This window comes from Rhopilema esculentum, chromosome 4 (genome assembly GCF_057945365.1).
Source record: "Rhopilema esculentum isolate cy_ngs chromosome 4, ASM5794536v1, whole genome shotgun sequence".
In the NCBI taxonomy this organism is placed as follows: Eukaryota; Metazoa; Cnidaria; class Scyphozoa; order Rhizostomeae; family Rhizostomatidae; genus Rhopilema; species Rhopilema esculentum.
Window position 1 is genome coordinate 7,752,295 of NC_142818.1, and position 21,663 is coordinate 7,773,957.

General features: G+C 36.0%; 3 protein-coding genes across 4 annotated transcripts in view; 1 reads left to right on the plus strand and 2 right to left on the minus strand.

Moving 5' to 3' along the window:
* Nucleotides 1-179: 179 nt before the first annotated feature.
* Nucleotides 180-8,014, minus strand: LOC148960359 (mitochondrial import inner membrane translocase subunit Tim21-like). Its single transcript, XM_089114642.1, has 6 exons — nucleotides 7,534-8,014; nucleotides 4,677-4,739; nucleotides 3,175-3,272; nucleotides 2,222-2,295; nucleotides 1,644-1,743; nucleotides 180-628 (listed from the first exon to the last, which is right to left on the minus strand). Exons 1-6 carry the CDS (start codon nucleotides 7,922-7,924, stop codon nucleotides 539-541), a joined length of 816 nt encoding a protein of 271 aa, XP_088970768.1. The 5' UTR covers nucleotides 7,925-8,014; the 3' UTR covers nucleotides 180-538.
* A 1,982-nt stretch (nucleotides 8,015-9,996) lies between these two features.
* LOC148960360 (uncharacterized) lies at nucleotides 9,997-20,568 on the plus strand. Of its 2 annotated transcripts, XM_089115797.1 has the most exons (11): nucleotides 9,997-10,035; nucleotides 10,604-10,948; nucleotides 12,240-12,409; nucleotides 13,660-13,994; nucleotides 14,427-14,521; nucleotides 14,908-15,064; nucleotides 15,381-15,453; nucleotides 16,649-16,702; nucleotides 17,338-17,567; nucleotides 19,503-19,713; nucleotides 20,080-20,568. In XM_089115797.1, exons 2-11 carry the CDS (start codon nucleotides 10,803-10,805, stop codon nucleotides 20,211-20,213), a joined length of 1,605 nt encoding a protein of 534 aa, XP_088971923.1. In that variant the 5' UTR covers nucleotides 9,997-10,035; nucleotides 10,604-10,802; the 3' UTR covers nucleotides 20,214-20,568. The 2 variants fall into 2 exon arrangements, with proteins under 2 accessions (XP_088971923.1, XP_088971915.1); XM_089115789.1 differs by having other exon boundaries at nucleotides 9,997-10,948.
* LOC148960361 (mitochondrial translation release factor in rescue-like) overlaps nucleotides 13,869-21,663 on the minus strand; it is a 39,765-nt gene continuing 31,970 nt past the window's right edge. The window contains exon 3 of the mRNA XM_089115882.1: nucleotides 13,869-14,006. The gene's annotated coding sequence lies outside the window, so the exon portion shown is untranslated. The remainder of the gene's footprint in view (nucleotides 14,007-21,663) is intronic.

Sequence of the window (21,663 nt, forward strand, 5' to 3'; positions counted from 1 at the left end):
AGTGCCAATCAACCTTAGTATTTCGAAAACCACTCGATTTTCTGGCAAGAAACTTTTCCATTATTGATCAAACATCATTCACCGTAGATAGTAAAATTGTTATCCTGATGTTACTAAAAGTTTACTTCTAATTTTAGGAATAGTTTCGGCATATCGTGAAAACGGAAAAATATTAAAAATTGCAAAGCAACGAGCCTGAAAAGAGCTCTCCAGATTATAGTAGAATATTAACACAAGTTTAGTTTCGTATTTCAGATTAAAAATAAGATCGAATTCCGATTTTTATCATACCAGGCAGGGCAAAGCTTGAATGGTTGTAAGCGAGATTCCCCAACGACATCCACCACAGGTAATACTTGGAAAATATCATGCCTTTGAGGCTTTTGTGAATCTCAAAAAATTGATCATTTTACTAAGCTGGACCCAGAGCGATAACAAAACAGATAAAGAGGAGGGTTATTAAAAGTTGCAAAAACAGTTTATCACAAAAAAGATCGATTTATATAAAGGACCATTGAAAACGATATAAACGTTATTTTCAGCGGCGATCTTCTACTATTATTGTTTCTGGAGGATGGCCATCTAGTTCAACAAATATGTATCTGAATTCAAACCTTCCTCTTGAAATCTAGAAAGATAGAAATGTAGCGTGTTATCATCAATCAACTGTATTTAGCACTAATCGGGAAACGTTATTAGGTATAATTATGATCATAGGCGAAATTTGCCAGCACTGTTACAATACTCTAACGAAGAGAGGCAGCTAGGAATTAGCATATTAAGTTTCGCATTTGTGGATATTGATATCAAGATGAGTTTGTCACTTGAACGTGAATAGAAGCGTCTAGTAAAAGATAATCCGCTCCAAAATTGCATTTGAACTTTCCTTTTAAATAATGCCGCTTTAAGGGGGGGGGGGGTGTACTTGGGCAAACTGTTGTTAAACTTCCGATTGCAGGGCTGAGAATGAATCCCAGAATTTTTAACAAGAAGTGCCAGAACTTGATGTTGTGTTGGTGGCTCAGGTAGTAAGTATTGTTGTACTTCAATGGGAAATGAGGACAAGGGTTGTATGAGGTACAATCACAAAAGTGTTTACCAAGATAGCTTCTTTTAAGGGACTTCAGCTTAATGGCCAAGCCTTTGCTTTTACAGAAAGGAAGCAACAGTTAATTGTCTGTAGCAAACAAATATCCTCCGGATTTTATGTTTAAAAGACCTTGTTGACTACTCAATAATTTCGACAAAATCTTGGGTTATCAATCTTTTTGTGGTACCAACATTAAAAATGACATTGAAAAAGCAAATATATTTAAAAATATACTGAAGCTTTCCGTCCGAAACTCTTTTGAGTATAAAACGTCCGAACATAGATTGGAACGTCAAGGCATATCAGAAACCCAAGCACATGATTGAGCAGCCTTTTAACAATTAGCAAAAATTCTGCAACAGTGACTTTGGCTTGTCACTAAATCTAATATATAAGTCTTTGCCCCTCGCCCTTTTCCAATCATCTGCAATCTATAGCCTGTATCGCTCTTTTATATTCAGCAAAAACCTCTCGATTATTGACGGACTGTTACAGTCTACGAACAACTTAATGGTAATCTTAATAAACATTAAATTAAACAATCAAATCTTACTTCTTTAGTGTCTACATGAACCGTTCCTTTTCGTTTGCTTCCAGCGATGTAAAACTTCACTCGCATGTAATTAACACCATCTACGATATATTCTTGATGGCTGAAAAAAACCATCATCAATGACTGAAAAGTTAATAAAAGAGAATAAAAATCAGCTTGCTTCGAAATGTTTTACAATTAAAGAGCAGAGGCTAGATGTAGGGCTCTAAAAAGAACTGCCTTCGGGGCCATTCAAAACAAAATATTGTTAGTTTATGCAAAATTAAAAAGTACAGATTGACCCTTAAATTCTTGATGATACTTGAACAGAAAATTTTAGACAATATTGTCTATACTTGAGACCATTGCTCGACAAAAAAATGTTGCTTATCTTTTTTTTAAAATCTATGAAAAATTTGGCATCGTAGAGATCTGAATGCATCGATCGTTCAGAAGATGGCCCTCATAAACCAACTAACGATGTTGTTTAAAAGGATAACAGAATCGATATTAGTGATATCAAACTAAGAACATTTTGAAGAATTTAAGCAAAAAATATAACTTTTCATTTCAATGATCAAACATAAAGAAGATTTTACGTGACATGTCTTCTCCTTCCCCTTGAAGTCTCTTCGCCGTATGCTTTTACTGGCTCTCCAATGGCGTGCAAAACCTGACATTAGATAAGTAAAGATGCTAAATAACTGGTTGAAACTCAAAACAACTTAAAACACCGTACCAAACCAAACTGCATTACAACACCAATCACATACCAATCATGCTCTCAAAGTATGTTCACATACCAACCATACCTTGAAATTATTATCCACAATTAAGGGTTTCACCAGAAAAATTCAAAATACTAGGGAAACCCTGGTTTGACTGCTGTCAGTATATTTCATATCACTTTTAAGGAAACATACAAGACATAAGCAAGATAATCGAAGTTACAATTTAATCTATAAGCTGGGGTCGATCCCGTAGAAACATTCTATGTGCAGATTCACACTCCATAATCATTAACTACAACATTATGCAATTGAGGATGTCTAGGCGCGTGGTAGGTTAACTGGAAATCACGCTGAAAGATGGACCCCTTTTGGTCACTTTTTCACTTACGAAACCTATCATAACAGGCTTGGTGCTAAGTTTTCTGACCCTTTTCTGAAAGTGTGCATCAGAATAAAGTGAGTAAACGTTTCCACTATTGAATGTAAAATAACCTTATAAAATTATATTGCACATGCGAAATGTTTATGTTATGTCTTTCAAAAACTTTATGCTAATCAAAGATAATGGGACTCTTTGAGAAATTCAAGAACAAGACTCTCGTTTATATCAATTTTTCAGGTATACTAGATGTGCAGACCATCAGAATTAAAGAAACATTAGATATGATAACTGATAACAACATAACTGATAAAAAATAACTCTAAATTCAAACTGCAAATTATCTTGCTAATTTGTTATACACTAAAGTGCCTGTCTTTCCTTAAGGATGGGCCTGTCTTTCCTTAAGGCTGGAAAATGAGATTTAATTAAAAATACTCACTGATGCATTTTGCTTGACCACTTTCAAAGCTTTTGAGTAAACAGAATTTGGGCTGAAGCTAAAGAGGAGCTCACTGAGAACATACCAAATAAGAACACCTGGGATGAAAAAATATGGGTCATATGAAAACCACAAAGAAAACTGATATCAGGGCAAAGGAAAAACAAGAACACCTGAGAGAGATAGCAAGAACTACATTGAAAAAACTAAATCAATAGCAAAGGATGCTTGGAAACCAAAACACAATACTTGAAACTAGTGTTAACAAGAAATACATAATAATTGACTTTCAAAAGGCAATTTTGTGTAAACATCCATCAAAAAGAATACAGACACATGAAGTGAGCAATCAGTCCAATAAAAGTTGAGGTATTTGCTGTTTTAAGAAAACACAAAAGTTCCATAAACAAATACAAAAGTTTTCTTATTTAAAAGGGTGAGATCTACACAAGATCATTTGGTGGTGTCAAAGAGCTTCTGACATGGTAGCCTGGCAAATTGACAAGCCAACATTTTCACCAAATAAAATTGACGTCAAATTGAAATTTTTGCAAGGCTGAAATTTTCACTCTATCTTCAGTTGAAGAAATTTGATGTGTACCAGCTTTTTTTCCACCTGCAACATTTCTAAGCAAAACTGTTGCTGCAACAAACACAGAAGAAAGAAGAGCTAATGTCTTATCTACTTAACAAATGTATCTGATTAGATTTGGAATTTTTTCATTCTCTGTTTATCTTCTGCTTTAAGAACTCATTCAGTAAGTTCTCTCCTTCTCTCCAGTGAATAAGCAATTTTGCATGAAAACAGGATTATATTAACAGAGTACCACATTTTCTTTAAAAGGCATTGCATTTACTTGATTTCTGATTAAGAGAACTATCAATACAGTTCTAAGGCTCTTACAGTGCAGGAACCTGTACATTCCAGGATTACTGCCTCCACACCCCCTCCTCCCTAACAAGCTTTAGGAATGCTACCTAGTTCCCGTTCTATTGGCTTCTTCACATCAGTCTGTGCCTTCATCTCTGGGACAGGTAACTACACACAGGGAACACCTGAACTGTTTCTCACATTTTGTTTTGTTTATATATACTTCCATATAATTATCATGTTGCTGATAGGCATCAAAACACACTTAAAGATCAAGATCATTTTCAAAAGTTAACCTCTTGGAAAATGCACAGAGTGTGTATAATAAAGGCAATTGGCTTAATAAGCTGAGCTATGGAAGAAGCTGATCTCAAATAGGAACACCTCCAAGGCAGCAAATGATGACATGAACTTGATCATAAAGAATCTTTGGTGAAAAACAATGTGATTCAGCTTTTATATAGAATATGGTGGGGTCCCCTAACAAATTTTTATAGCTGCAAACCAAATTATAAAAAAGCAGGGGAAATATATATTCAAAGATGTGTACAAATAATGAAATGTGATACAATGAAAAAATTAATGATTTGGCAAACTGCTACTGATTTAACAAATTTATTGCTTAGGTAACCTGTAACTGCAAATCCAACGAGAACAATGCCCATGTAGCTTGCATCTTTACCAGCTTGTTTCACTAAAAAGAAATAGTGACGTAAGATGAGATTTTCTTGACAACTTCTGAGCTTTGTAAAACTTATCAGAATTGTATGTACATAGAAACTCAGGTATCTTCTGAATACATAAAATGTATTCATTCACAACATATGGAGATTTTTTTAGTGCATAATAAGGCTTTTATCAGTTTTTTGCATCTGCATTTCAAGCCAAGTATCTCTGCATGGTTTTGCTTGTGCGGCTAAGAATCAAGGGTGGCTCACATTTCTTTAAGAACCTCATTTGCTGTGGATTATAAATTAGGGTGGCGTTTAATCATTGGTGACTTATAACACAGAATTATAATTAAATAAATACAGCATTCAGGTTATAAATAAATTCTCAGAGAGTTTCAAATATTTCAAAATTTCAAGAGGTAACCCAATTTAAGTGTATCTTAACAAGGTCAAATGCAGATAGCACAATGTGCAAAAACAAGTGATAGTTTCCAGTAATAGTGTTCACCAGAAACTTTTCTATAACATGGTTGAAATTTGAGCTTGTGTGCCTGACTGGAAACTTTGCTTCTTGCACAGCAAGTTTATTTTGAAAATCTGTAAACTGTGCACCAGAAATCACTCACATTTAGAAATTTATTTTGGTAATAATGTAAAATGTTATCAAAAACAGGCAATAAATTGCAGCCGCGTGACATAGTTTCCAGTCTGTCTTGACCTGGCCAAATTTTATATGTCAACACAGTTTGGCATGACTACACCCTTGCCATGCCTTTTATTGGGATAGTAACAGGAGGAGCCTAGACTGCAAAGTGTGACAGTTCTACATGTCTCATAATGGGGCAGAAGGTTGCACACCAACTTAAAAATTGGTGGAACTTCTGCAGATTTGAGGCTTGGTGTTAGGAGTGCAACTATTGGTCCATCCACGCATGTCCTGCAAAACGCTCCCTTGTTAGGCTGGCTACACCTCAGTGGCGGATTTAGACCGGAGCAAACGGAGCAGCTGCTCCAGTCAGAATTTTCTAAATTTATTATAGTGCCTGTTTGATATTAACTTAGCTCTGTTACTTCATAAATCATCAATTAATACTTCCTGATGCCCCCCCCCCAAACAACCCCTGTGGACTAGATAGGTGCCTTAGAGAACTGGTTTACATTTTGTCGTCTGAGTTGCTAATGTGTTGACTGTGGAGGAGATGTTCACAATTTTGCTCCATATGAAATACGTCATGGTCAAATAAACCAATCAGACCACTGGATTTCGCTCGAGTTGATGAAAATTTGCTCCAGGAAGTGCTGGTTAGCCAATCAGACTACTGAGCAACTGGAGCAAAATCCAGCTCTGCGATTGGTTTGAACCCGTTATCGGGAGCAAGTTGGAGCGCACTCTCTCGAATTTGAGCTTTCGTAACGTTCTGTGTGTAACGGCGCTTCGAAAAAAAACTGACGACAAGGATTTGAGTTTTTTGAAAGAGAGACGGCAAAACAGGTATGTTTACTAACGTTAATAATGTATGTCGTTTAAGGGAGCCCTCTTTTTGATGCTATCGTTGTGAACGTTTATAAACCCAATGAGATAGGGTTTCATTTAGGCCTGTAAGCAAGTCATGTTATTCAACAGATTACTTTCTCATCACAAAGTTATTTGGAAGTAATAATGGTACAGATGCTTTGTCTTGATCGTTTTGTCTAATCTAAAAGCGCAAAAGGTCCTTATGCCTGGGCCGCTGGGAATACTTGTAGGAATGTAGCTAGCTGTAATAGAATCAAAGCTCTTGTCAGAGGCGAGGGGCAATTCACTCTTTCAGCTGCCAGTCTCCCTCCAAACAAAAAGATTTCTGAGGATTTTTAAAAAGAGCTATAGGGTTTCAATTGTTGATTTGCCCCTCAATCAAGAGTGTTTGTCTCAAGCACGGAGCTCTGCTCTGAATTCAGGAGTTTTATGTAATTTTAATATTATGATTTTCTTTGAATATACGAAGAGAAAGGAATTGGTATCAAACGTTGCTAATTTGGGTGGGTCGCTAATGACTGATATAATATAATCGTTTTTCAATACTCCATGAAATGTCTTTCAAACTAATGTTTGTCTTCCTTCATCTAAGAGATAATAAAAGCTATTCACAAATGCAGCATGTGTTGATTGAATTCGGACCATTAGCATTTTTTAGTATTACGATTACATAGACGAGTTTTTGAAACTGATAAGAATGACACTTCTACCGACGAACAAACTGCTATTTCCGCGAAAAACCACCGCAAAGGAAACTTTCAAAGGCATCAATTTGATTAAAGGGCACATGTCGCTTTAGTAATCGGCTAATACAACAAAAACGTTTAGTGTGAAATTCCATTCTTTCGTGACTTGTCATTTATACGTCATGAAATTTTACTGCCGTGAAAAGATAAAAGATTCAGTTTAGTTTATTTTTTTAAAATTCCGAGTTAGTTGCATGTTTCGGTTGAGAAAGAATTCCGTCAACTAAAGTACAGTTTCAAGCGGTTATTTTAACAAAATTTTAATAACCTCTAAATTGCTACTAGCTTTATTTAAAAGTTTGTGCCAGTTAGAAATTTTATCTGAGATTCGCATGAAATTAAAGTCGTTTTCAGAGAATCTAAAGGGCGTGGTCATAAATTTTTTTTCGGGGGCTCCGCCCCCCAACCCCCTTACGTTTTGCTCCACTCAGTATTTTCGCTGGATCCGCCCCTGCACCTTCATTGGTAAATTTGAGCAGTTGAAACCAAAAAATGCTACAGTGCAAAAACAGTTATCCATCTTAACGAAAATAAACACAGCTGATAATTTCGTACCTTTTGCGCCAACTGTGAGTTGACCATCCTTGTGCTCTCTGGCTTCAACTACATCCTGAGAATCAGAGCCTTTTTTCAACTGGAATAATGTGTTGGTGTTAGCTGTGGAAAATCTGCTAAAACCATATGAGTATGTGTGGTCTATGTGCTGTTCTATTAAAACACCAGGAATTGTTTTATTATACGTTTCATTACCATATGAGGTGCATTTCTTATAAACAGCCGAACAAAGTGCAGACGATTTTCTTAACCCGTAGTTTTGATTAGTAGCTGGATGTAGTCCATTTTTCCATGCCAGGAGGTCTATTTTTTCAAGACTCTTTCTTTTACATGTACTCAGATATTGTATTAATCTGCTTCTTGTTTCTATAGACTGGCGGCACGCATACATTTTACCATAACAATTTCAATCTCGATGGTAATGTTTTGTGCAATGGTGCCTTGGCCTCCAACTTCCAAAGAAATTTTTATTTTACCTCGGGGTCATGCGGAGCCTCCTTTAGACTACTGGTGTCAAGATAAGCTTATAAAATCTACCTCATTGCAATGGATTCTTGTCGTCGTGTTGCTTTGTTCCTGACTATTTTTCGTATTATTACTCATTGCAAGATTCACCGAATCTGGTGGAAGGCAGATCCTCCCTTTTATCTAAATTTTTATTCGTTTTAGCCGGCGCTTCCGGTCACCGAAAATGTAACTTTCTACAAAGGCTCCCCAGTGTTGAACTTTTGAAAAAGCTGACGTTTACGTTTGGATGACGTTTAAGTTGACGTTTACGTTTGAATGGCGAATATACACTGTGCCAGAGTTTTGATGCAATTCATAATATCATAATACCCAGTCCCATAATTTTTTCCGTAATAAGAAACCCTGTTCCGAGGCACATTACATCAGGTCCAGTAGGAAACGGTTTACATAAAAACAGAGGATCTCGACTTGTATGGACAGAACAAGATCGTTTTCTCTCTTGGAATCCTCAACTAAATAAGAGTTAAGCGCCCGCTGATTGGTAAAAAAAGAGGACCAATCAAGTGCATCCGTCTTCCTCTCACGTTGCTTTCGATCCAGACCTGGACATAAATTTTTAGTTTACTTTCTGTCATCATCTGTCATTTATACTCTGAAGAGTGTCATATAAAAAGTACTTCAGTATCATATGCTCTGCTATTTTGTGCCATCTTCGAATTTTGCATTACCAAACATTTATTTGATTAAAAAATAATCATTATATACATGGACTCCAGACTATAATCATAAGCGGATTTCAGAAACAGCTCCACCTCGTCGTCTATCCAAACAAAAAACTCACTAGTCCTTGTTTCTGAAGGTTTCTAAGATAAGATTTTCGCTATGTTCAATGTTATTATCGTGGAGCAGTATTAGTAAACAGAGCAAATGAAAAATTGGCACCAAGGTCCATGCTCATAGCCAAATTTCAATTGCTTTGGTTTGGTTTTGTGATATTTTTTATATAACACACCTAGTGTGGATGGAATTACTCTTTTACAACGGATAAAAATAATTGCGTTTTAAAAGATATCCAGCACCGTGTGGAAGGGACCGAAGCTTTTGCGTTTAATCCTGCATTAAACCTCCGGGGAAGGGGGCTTACTTTTCCAACATCAATCGGGTGCTAGATGGAGAAGGGCCCATTCCAAATATATGCTACTTAGAATCCATGCCAACCGGTCTAAGGTATTCAGGGGGTTTATTTTTTTTAAATCGCCTTTGAAGGAGGCATATACTATACTTGAGGGAACTATGTTCCAGGGGACTATAATCAGAATAGTGTTAATGTAATGCTTGCTGCTGAAGTTAAATGGTTAGGAAACAAGTACAATAGGCTAAACGCGTCTGTGAAAATCACCTTTTAATTTAGTCTGACATTATAAAAACTAAGTTCACCATAGATATGATCATATTTCTCAAAAAGACCCTCAACTTGAGGCTTTTCCCTGCCATCTCCTCTAAGATATTTCTGCATCCATTTTGATATTAAGTTTTGCACGCAATCCAGTGTTAAAAACAAAATGATAGTTAGGCAGACAAGGGAAACCAGCAAATGATAGGGAAAAGAAGCATCCACCCCATTGTGCATGGAGAGATGATATGACCCTGCTCTGGTGTTAGGAAATTGAGTGATAGAAAAGAAAGTTTAACAAAAGCATCTTGGCTTGATCCTCGATGCAAAATTCAACTTTCGATGACACATTAGGAAGGCAGTTTGAAAGGCAAAAAGAGGCATTGGTATGAAAAGATGTCTCACCAAATATGTTTCTAGGAACGTTCTGAAGCATATTTATAAACTTTGTGCGAAACAACAGATCGATACGATGACATTATTCTTAACAATAACGTTTAACTAGAAATGACGTTGAATATCACTAAATGGTTAGAACAGACCCAATACCTGACAGTATTGGCAGTAGCAGGTGCGTGAAGGACTGCAAGCAGTCAAAGGCTTTGTGATGAACAAGGCTGGGAGATTATCTATCAAAGAAGGTGCTACAGACGCTTATATCATTTCTGAAACTTGAAACAATCTGCACCTTAACATATTTATTGCAATTGATTCCATTGTGTGAACAGCGACATACATTCTCCGCTCACTTGTGAACAAAGATTATGGAGAGCTCCTTTTCCTAACCAGCTTTTTTAACACACTTTCTGAGCTTTTGTAGCGGTTTGTACTTGATATTTAATTTAGTAATGTCCGGCAACATGTAGTGTGACGTTCGTATTGTCCTGTAAATTAGCTTCCAAAGAAGAACCCAAAGAATGATACATTCTCTTCAATAAGATCTTTATTCTCATATATTCATTAATCTTCATGCATCTTTATTCATCTTCATTATCAATCTGCTTTATCCATAAATGAGATAGCTAGTGCAATTTCGATTAAGTGAAAATCAAACTCAAACTACTTCAGGCCCACAAAAAACTTGACATCTAATGATCGTGACATTGTTGGGGTAAAGAGGCTTACAAAATGCGCTTAAAATTTAGTTCATAATATTGACATCTATTGATGAAAACGAGCATTTTCTCCTTCACTGTACTTTGTTTGCAGCTAGAGGATCTCTTCTAGCAGCGGAGGAACTTGACGTAATGTCTTCTCTCATTGTGGATAGTGCAGGTGATTGTATTGTGGTTACAGTTTACTTTCATTATATAATCAAGATTCAAATCAAGTAAATTAACAGAGAAAAAGGGCACCTGCATGTTTTCGTCATGTTAGTATCAATAGTTGAAGGCGATGACAAATCAAAATGAAGTACTGCACGTCAAAAATGCTTTGGGCACAGAGATCTGTGCTTATACTGTACACACATGTAGCCATTGCAATGATGTCAATTGTTGTTGGCCAGCCAAATAATAGCAGTGGACACTTGTCAGAGGTTAAGTGTAGTTCAAGGTATCGTAGCATAGTATTTCACTACGTCATTCAGTAGAAGTTTGCATAAAGCGACTGAGGACTTATCATTGGCAGCCTAAATAGATTATATTCTGACATAAATCATGATAATTCCAGCCTTTAAATTTCTCAAAAGGATTACCAAATGAAGGGGGGTTCATAAAAAATTGCAATTTAAAAGAGATCTTTTCTACAAAGAAACTTTAGAAGAGTTGTTTTCCACATCATTGTCGTTAGCCAAATGAGATTATGACAAAAATCATAAATGCTTAACTTATCCATTGAATTTCGATTGAATTACTTTTGCAAATAAAATAGATCATTTTATAGATATTTTTAAGTGTAAAGGGGGATTAGCCAAGTTAAAAAATGTAGACAAAATTTATAATTGACTCATTAAATAAAAACCATTCCAAGTTTCAGTCTCTTTGAAACTTTTATCTGAAATAAACATTGCTTACCAGTTTGCTGAAATGAGTTTACTGTGAAATCAGGATCAAAGTGATTGATAAGCAAAGGCAAAACAAACAAAGCAGAGCTAACAGCAAAAAAGCTTTAATTCGGTCTTTTTCCTGCATTAACTTCTCAGTATGGCTTGGTTTTTGAAACAGTTGTAGCCAGATTGCTGTCTTCCTGGTGAGGGGAGGGGGGTCTTGTGCTGTATCAAACTATTCTATATTCCCAATACATGTTTATTCCAGGATATAAAATTAACCTTGCTGCAATTTACGTGATAATTATCGCTAGTTTCGAGTTGATAAGAAAATGATTTATTGCATGGAATAAAGAAATTCGGCTCTGGATTTTTTTATGTGGAGATACACTCTTTTTTTACAAGAACCAGTCAATTTAAGTTCAGGCCGACTGTTCTTAATCTTATTGAAAATCTGAGGCTGGATTGTTCTTTTTTGTTCTTAAATTAGTAGGGTGTAAGCAGTGTGATTGCTGGCCTTTTCGCTCTAGGTAAGTGTTCAGGCCTCAATTGCCAAAGAAGTGAGTGAGACAACCTTCGTTTGCCGACAAGTTTGAATATTCACCGAAAAAGCACCCACACGTCGCAAAAAACCCTCATTCTTGAGATAAAACATTGTTCAAAATTGCATTTTGCAGAAGCTCAGCCTCAGCTTGTTCTTAATGGCTCTTAACTTTTGACCAATTTTGAGGCTCGTGTTCTTATAAATTTGTTCTTATAAAAAGGAAAGAGTGTATCGCTTTTTAATAGGAAATACCAGCAATAATTAATAATCATAACCATTAAAAAAAACTTAGTTAAAACACAATTTGCTTTTAGATATGATATGGCAGCTGGTGTTGCGAAAGATATGTTTAACAATGTTTCTTGCGAAGTGACAGTTCCTGAATACTACCGAGTCTGCAAAATGGCTTTGACAATCTGGAACTATGACTTGCCTCCGTACGTTTACACTTCGCAAAATGGAACACTGGTTGGAATTCTGCCAGGTAAGCTACGAGGTATCTGAGTTGTGACATCGTAAAAACCTATTTTCAAACTTTTTGAATATTTGGTCGGGTAAATCATTGTGATTTTGGTTTGCTCTTAAAATATTTGAGGCAGGCCAAAAGAACAGTAATCTGTACTCTCAAGTTCCTAATTGTAGGGGGAGGGGGATAAACTCCATTTTCAGAAATTTTGCATACCCATTTCTATTTATTAACACCCCCCAAATTATTTATTACATGCAAAATTCCTATTTAAACACCCCCCAATTTAAACATAATTTCGGAAAATCTAAGCATTTTAATCTATTATGACCCTCCTCCCATTTAAGGGTTTTTTAAAAAATGCCCACCCCTACCTCTTTATTAGACCCTCTATAATTAGGAACTTGAGAGTATGTGAGATAAAGGCCTATCACCACAAACTCCAAAAAATTAATTTTTGATGAAGCTTGAGTCTTGCATTATTCTTAAATTATTCTTCTTAAATTTTCGAGATTTGGAGCCTCAATAATCTAATATACTTTATTCTCCTGATAAAAAAGTGCGTAAAATACAAGTCTACTGTGGTTTATATTTTTGCCAAATTGCAACAGATCTAACTGATTCTGAGCATTTAAAGGTACCTTATGGCTATTTATGGCTGTGTGACCAATATTCAGTTATTGAAATTGGTTTTTCGACTTTAACACTTAGTCAGTATAAGGAACAATGACAGCATAAGTAACTTTTTGCGAATCACGCCTCTCTTTTTAAAGTCGGTTCTCTTACTTTGAAATTAAATGATGATTTTTACTTACAATATTTGATCATTGTGACCTTTTCCAAGCATCCATAATTGGCGCGAATTCGGCGGCTAGTGAGGTTACCCGACACCAATAGAGCATCAATCTCATACTGCAATTATAAACTTGTTCGGGAGACCAAACCTAAAGTCCTCTGCTTCGAAACAATACCGTCTTAAACCAATCAGTGTTACAGGGTCATTGCACATGCGCATTAATAACAATATTCGCACAACGGTTCTGCCTGTGACCACGCAACTCTCGAACTTCCTGCCAGGGCTTCAAGTGATAATACGCATGTGCAATGACCCTGAAACGGGGGCTAGTGCTTGTCTGGAAGACAGGCATGATTCATCTCCCGAACAAAAACGACGAAATAAATCGGCTACGCACATATCTATGGTCTATGACGCAGGCTAATTTATGCAGTTTGTTCTACAAGACATTGATTCTTTGATAAATTTTCAGCCATACTCAAAATTTTGGTGAAAATCTGTTGCTTTGGTTGTACGCAGCTGAATTACCAGAAGCCGTTCAAGACAATGAAGGAGCTGACGTCAAACTTTTACAACAAATCCTATTACCAAATTTTAATGCCAGCCATTGGAACCAAAGATGCTGCTCTCTACCTTGGAAAACCGTATGTGAAACTCATGAACAACCCTGGTGTGGCCTACCTTCAAATAGATGATTCTCAAGAGCTAATGCTAAAAAGGCTCGTCAGTTCGCTTGGAGACACGTTGCCTTTGCTTGCAATTATTGTGCTGCTGACCATCGAGGGTGGTGTCATCATTTGGCTTCTGGTAAGATGCTAGCTAAAACAGAGAAGAGCCAACTTTTGGCATATCAAAAATTTATAGAATTGAAAGCTCTCAAGACGGGGAAAGCTAAATTTTAAGCGGGGGACAGCAGAAACTGGGCCAAGTGGAAACAGTGAAAACAGCGAATGCATTTTCAAGTAAAAAATTCGCCGAACAAAACATAAACTGGCTTTTTAAAGGTGGGCTTAGCCCAGCCTCACAAAAAATCCCTATTTACTTTGACAAAAGAAGCTGAGCTCTCCTAAAACACAATACTATGTAGAAATATTGGAAATGTTAACTTTTTACCAAATTCATAGTTCATCAAGGACCACAAATATCAATAACCATATCCAAATTAAGGTTAACATCTTTTCTTTAAATTAATCTACCAAAACCAAAAAGCCAGTCTGTTCTTTTTTCGTCCCTTACAAGGATACAAGACAAAACGCAGAGGAATTCCCTCGGTCATTCATAAAAGGTTCTCTTGAAGGCTGCTGGTGGGCTTACGTCTCCATGACAACTGTCGGGTAAGCATAGTTGGTTTATCCTGATTTAAAAAATATCAGTAGCAATTATTCAAGTCATTCGGTACAAATATATCACCCCTAACTTCCCCAATGCTTATCTAATAGATTTGAGCCCCTAAAGGATATCTGTTACAGTAAAATTCCATGCACAATAAGCATTAAACGTTCAGGCTACCAATGAATTTGATTGTTCCCTCTCCCCATTATCATTTGGGTCACCTCTTGTGTATCACTATTTAAACAAAATCTGCAGAAAACACATCACGTTTACACACCCCTTGCGCACATTTTTATGTGCATTATTAAGTATTTCACGCCAAAGCAATGCTTTAGAAAATAAACATTAACCTAATTGTGAACTCTAACCTAAATTTCATCTTTCTTAGTTATGGTGACAAGTCCCCGCGCTCGTTTGCTGGTAGAGTGTTTGGTGTGCTGTGGATAACCTTGGGAATTGTCATTTCAGGGTTTTTCACAGCTTCTATTACGTCGACTTTAACCTCGGCAACAATTAGTGAGAAGACAAGCCTAAACGGCAAAAATGTAACGTTATTCCTTTGATAGCCCTATGCCTTCAGTTAAGAGAATACTGTCAGAATCAATTCATCATACTTATCTAATCCTTAGTATATCATGTTATTTCTAAAAAAATCAGAGAGTGATCAGTTACGAAATGTCACATTACTAGACATCTTTTAGAAATAGATGTTCTTACAACGTATACAGATGCAATTTTAATGGCAGGACAGGGTAACTTAAAGGTTTTGAAAGGTATTGCATCGTGTCATCATCTGAAATGATAATTCTAGATTTAAATATTGATGTTTTAGTTGAAAGGTAATTATAGGTTCTTTATTAGGTTGGATTTTTGGAAAAGATTACATATGGTTTTGAGCAGAACATCATCTACAGGGATGGCGGAAAAGCAACTGGTAAATAACAACATTTCTTTTACATAACATGAAATGATAAAGTACACAACACAACATTATGTTTAAACATGATTAACAAATTTATTCAAAAATGCTATCCAAACTACCTTTCAAACCTAGAATAAAAACTTCACAGCCTTTTTCTTCTTTCTCTTGTTAGGGCTTTTCTATAGGATCCCCATGCATGGAAGCCATGGCAGGTGGCTCGAGGGGGGTTTAGCCCACCCCCTTACAAGCTTGGGGATGTAACTAAACCTTTATTTTGCTATAAAATTTCCAAGAATGAACCATCATCATCTTTTAGGGTCATTAGGCAGTCTCAATGATTTCACATACACAACAAAGAGTCGTGTACTGTAGCACATGTACTGGCTGTCATCAAGGATGTGGGTGTGGTTACCAGATGTTTACTACAGTACAGCCCGTCTCTAAACTTTATATTTACCATAATCCAGGCTCCTCTATCAACGGCGCTATACGGGAATAAATTTACGTGGGCTTCCTTGTTTTATCCACACTTTTGGCAGGAGAAAACTAGTCGTTTCTGGTAAAATAATGTTGCACAAATTGCTAAGAAAATATTCTGAAAAAAGAATGTTCTCTTGTTTGGGATTAACGATTTATTTTGTTTCACGACACCAGCTCCGTAGTATTTCCTGGGTCCTCTATTAATGCTTGGTTCGAGGGCCAGTAGATTCTCAGCCAAAGGAGAATTGGGGTTTTACTGAAAGCTCTATACTTAATCCTGGTAAAATGCAGTTTTTTGTCATAATTCTTCCAAGCATGTCATTGTGATCTCAAATACAGTGAAATGCAAGTGGATCACCGGGTTTTGTACCTCTAACCGATCATTGTCTATAATACTTTCTTGCCGGATTTTATGGATTCTCTATGTCAAAAAAACATTGTACACCCTGGAAGGCATAACAGGGCAATGACCAGGAACACACTGACATACTGTAAGGCCTTGAACACACCCCCACCTCCGAAAAGCCCCTCTCGATTAAGCCCCTACTGTGACAAAAGCCCCCACCTCGAGCAAGCTCTCTTGGGCTGAGGTATTGTTACGACAGCAATAGCTTAGGTATTGCGGCTAAAAGTAATTGGAATGATATGAACGGATACTTCAGTACGATTATATCGTTTAAACTTTTTTCAGTTGAGATTGATTTCATGTTATTTCAATATGCTTTAGGTTATCAAAAAGTGTCTGACCTGATATCTTCATTGAGGAGAAGAACAATTGACGGTATGCATTCTTACTGCAACCTTTCACAAATACAGTTCATCGAGTAATAAGACAAAATAATCTGTTTTACAACCAGGAACTATAAATTAACGTGCCAATATCAAGCCTTGTATTGTACAAATTGCTTGTATTCCTCCTGACTCGAAATTATCAAAGCTTGAGAATAATTCTCGCATTCAGCCAAAATATATATAATTTTTGTATAATATAAAACTTATAAATATAATCGAAAAGTTGTCTACTCCTCTTTACGCAAATAGAGTTGAATTGCTTATTTGAGTACTTTGACTCTCCCTCCACCCCGCCCTCCCAGAAAAAATATACCCTTCTTACTTGAGACGCAAGTTTAAGTAGCTACGAGGTAATTTATCAGAGACGAAAGGTACGAGGCAAATGGAGTTGCTAGAAACACGTTAGCTGAAATGCAAATTTGAAAGCTCAGTTTTGTATAGTTCGTCTATCTGTGAAATTTGTCTTTTCTGTAAAACTTTTTCCTTTCTCTCTTATGCTTACTGGCCCGTACTGTGCATTTTTTCGATTCATCTCTAGTAAATTCTTTAAATGTTTCTGTCTCCATTCAAACTCTTATTTATGTATCCTTGCTATATGGTTGCTTCAGACACTTCTTATTACAGGTATTCTTATGGATAGGCTGATATTGAGATACCACTGGAAACAGTTTCAGGACTCTGGTATCAAGCTGGCAGTAAAAAAAGACGTTGCAAGCACAGACATCAGCTTTGGCATGATATTTTCAGATAAAAGTTTAGGTTACTGGGCGCGTTTTTTGAGTAACTTTCAGGCAGTAAATGATGATACTCAGAGTCGTATAATGTTTGATGCGATAGAGAGCATGGAAGAGAAGGTATGCTTCATTTCTTTACTCAATTTAAAGAACCGTAGGCTAAGTTCTCCACTTGTTATCTACCGTATTTCCTCTAAAGAACGCCGCGGCGTTTATTACAAACTCAAAATTTTGAATGCGGCGTTCAATAGAGGGCGGCGTTTATCAGAGGGCGGCGTTTATTAGAGGAAATGCGGTATATGCCCCTGCTAGAGCAAGAGCTTATGAGAACCTCCCCTCAATACACATGCGCCTCGTCCTAAATTTTCCGTTTCTCTATTTTGCATATCACAGAAAAATTTAATGCCATTGCTTGAAATTTGCAACATGATTCCAGGTAATATGATTATACAGGAAAGTAAGAGAAAGTAAAAGTAAATTTAAAAAAAAGTTCTCTTCACTGTTATTGTACGAGAAATGAACCGAATGGAACTTAGTGGCGTCAAAGATGGTGGCGTAACGGATTATTCAAGTTACTTTTAGTTAAGAAACCCAAGGGCTTCTCTTTTTGATATTTTGCTTTGAAGCTTATACTCTGGATTAGATAAAACAGTTGAAGGATCCCCATCCCCAAAACTGTATGATATATACTTCAAAATAAATTGAAAGTCTGTTTATTAGCATTTGGTGCTTTATAATTTCGGGGCTCGAACTGACAAATCCCTAGGGATGCCTCCGTTACGCCACTGATGGTGATGAAAATTCCCATGCTGGTATTTGTGAGTGTGTTCATAAAATTTTTGATATGATGACGAAAACAAAGATCAAGATGATGACGTAAAATCGATGGCTTGATAATGATAATAACGAAAACCATTATTGTTATTATGGTTTTTAAGATTGTGATCTATGGTCATAATCAACATGGAAAATTTGGATAGGACCCACAACCCCTCTACCGTCTCTTTAAATGTGCTCATGATCCGCTTCCTTGACTGAGAACCTGAATTTTCAAAAGGAAATAAGAGTCCCCAGTATCGAATGTAAACATATAATGTGATAAAAAGCCTCGAATTTTGTAATTTCGAGGCCAGTTCGTTTTCGCGATGACATTTTGCTTGATCAACAATTAGACACGAGTGATATTTGCTCTATCTTTTTCCTAAAATCATAATCGAGATCTTGTAACACCTTGAAAATTTTGAATAAACTTGCATTAGCCCAATAGGGGATTGAAGTCAGAAGTCAGACTCAGAACTTTCAATTCTCCTGGCTTCGCCGGGGGATTCCGGGTTTTGCTTGTTTTTTCAAATGTTCTATTTTCTTTCAACAGAGGTATTCTTGCATTAGAAATTATAGCACTGGCATCCTTCGTGACAATTTCTTTTGTTTGTTTTTAGAATTCACAAAAACAATTTCATGAAGAAAATTGAAACAGTTACTCCTATTCAATGAGTTACCTCATTTCGATGCAAACTGTTCCTTTTTTAGAGTGATTATTTGATTCAGATTTCTCGGCTTGCATCATTTTGAGCCCTTTAATGTCTTACAATGAATTCAAAGTAGCAAATTTTCACTAGTTATGCAAAATTAGCTGAATTAGGGGTAGCGGATTGTTTGTTTGATAGGATTGGCATCAAAATGACATGCAGTAGACCTCTTTTCTTGCTGCTCGACTGCTAGAAGGAATTATACTCAATAAGTTTGTTATTTTTTCCACGACATGTGAGAACAGCATTGGACTGGCAAGGTCATAAGTACTGGTTATTTCAGAATGATGTGACATGCTGTGAAGATAGCTGAAGATAGCTCGATTTACTAGATGCGTGATAAATTCTTAAAGTATCATGTTACTTAATATTTTCACTGTAACATTTGTAAATTTTGAAGAAACTTTACACAGGTAATGACTTGTATATATTTTTATATACTAACTGATCATTATTCACCCGAGATTATCAAAAATTCAACATTAAAAGATTGATTATGGTAATGTGGCTTCATATATTTTTCTAGCTTCCAGACGAGCCTCCGGAAACATTGGGTTTCGAAAATGGAATATTTGGATCAGCTGTGATTTCCAAGAATGTACTAATAACACTGTTTGGCTGCTGCGCCGTAACGGTTTTGATCGGCCTCGCAGCTACAGTTGTTTATAAGCTATACAGACAAAAGAAAAGAAAACAAGGAACAGTTCAAAACACTGAACTCGCAGTATTTAAAAATGGTAAGAATTGAATATTTTACTATCGTATCATTTATAGTTTATGTTTTCTTGGCACAAATACCAACTCATAGACATAATGGAAGCTCATGAACATCTTAAATTCTATTTGATAATCTTTATTTTATTTGGCTTATGTTTCTAATTGATCCATGGGTTTATATTTATTGCATATAGTCTATTGGCAACTAGACCATCTTATTCTCTAAACGTCAGTGACACATTTTTGTCCTTTTCTTTTGATGAAATACTTGAAACATCCAAACATACGAGAGTTTAGAAGTAATTATACAGATTAATGTCATCTTTGAAAAATATTTCTTACATCTCTTGCGAAACCAACCACTTAAACGTTCAAAACTTTTCTAGGCCGATTGGAAGATAGATTTGAAGACTTTTCAAAGACTGTCGAGAGAGCCGTTCTTAAAGATTTAAGAGAACAAATTGAGCAGCTACGAGAAGACATACTTGAAAAACAATTAGATGTTACATCCAGAAAATAAATTTTCCAAAGTGAACAAGTAATATTATTGAGTCAGGGCTTTGCACATTTGCTTGATTGTCTGCACATAAACAATGTAGTTGGTAAAAATATGGCTTTGACGAAATTAGAATTAAAGTTTTCTAGGTGCATAATTTATTTCTCAAACATTCTTTTGAATGAGACTAATGAATGTAAAAATGGATTCTATACTAATCATATTACTATTTATAGTATATAGTTACTTTTTACGTTCTGTCTATTTATCTAAGCTGTCTACCTTCGCATTGCTCATTTCAATTTCAGACACTGTGTCTGAAATTCAATGTTTTTTTCTAAGAAAATTGTTTCTTCCGCTTTGTAGCAAAGATCGTCTACGTCACGCCTGTATTATTCAGTTCTCTTTATTCTCCTTGCATTGAGTTTTAATTTTGCTATGGTTAACATTCACTCTAAATTTGTTGTTCCTTACACCACCTATCACAAAGAAGGATATGAACTGCCAGTTTAGCTTATGCTTTTAACTTTGTTTTCAATTTTGATAACAGTTCTTTTAATACCTATTGCATTGGGGGCATAAGAAAAGAATCTTCCCGATACAGTGTTGAGAAACCTTGGAGAATAAATCCCAGAATTTTCATTTGTGGCACAGGAAGTAAGAATAATCCCAATTAATAAGGAAATGAAATAAAAGAATTGGGCTATTTGAGGTACCATCGATGCATCATCACTAAAATGTGAAGCACCCTTTGGTCTTAGAAAAAGGGGACAACAGTCTTAGAGCAAATAAATTTTCTCAGAATTCGAGATACAAAAGGAACTGTGGACTATTTGAAACTCCACAGAAAAGGTAGCTTAGCAACCACTGTACCATTTCACCGAAGTTTTCAATTCAATTGAACTTTTACAGATTTGCTTATCTCAATTAGAATTTTTCCATACTTCCTGCACCTGAGAAATAACCAAGATATAACATAGCAGGGCAGGGTAGGATAGAACTAATCAATAGGGTCAGCATGTCATAAAAATTAGCTCAATGGTGCAGTAAATTTGCTGCAATCCTGACTTTGGATTGTCACTAGATCTAGATAGGAAATAAAAGGCTTTTTCGTTTCTACATACACTGCACCTATGCCATAACCACTCATCAATCAGCTGCAATCTATGACCTCTACCGTTCTTCTATATCTAGCTAAAACCACTCGATTTAAAGGACTGAAACAGAATACGAACGTTAAGGTAAACTTAAAATGCTATCAAGAAAACAGTCAAAGTTTATTATTTTATTGTCTAGTTGAAACGTTCCAGCGTTGTAAAACGTTAAATGCATAATTGACACCATCTACAATGTATTCTAGATAGCTGGATAAATGACAGTCAGTATTCAAGACTAAAAAGATAACTCAATTGAAGAAGAATCAGCTTGCTTCGAAAAATCTTGTTATACAATTAAGAAAGATGTGAACAATTTT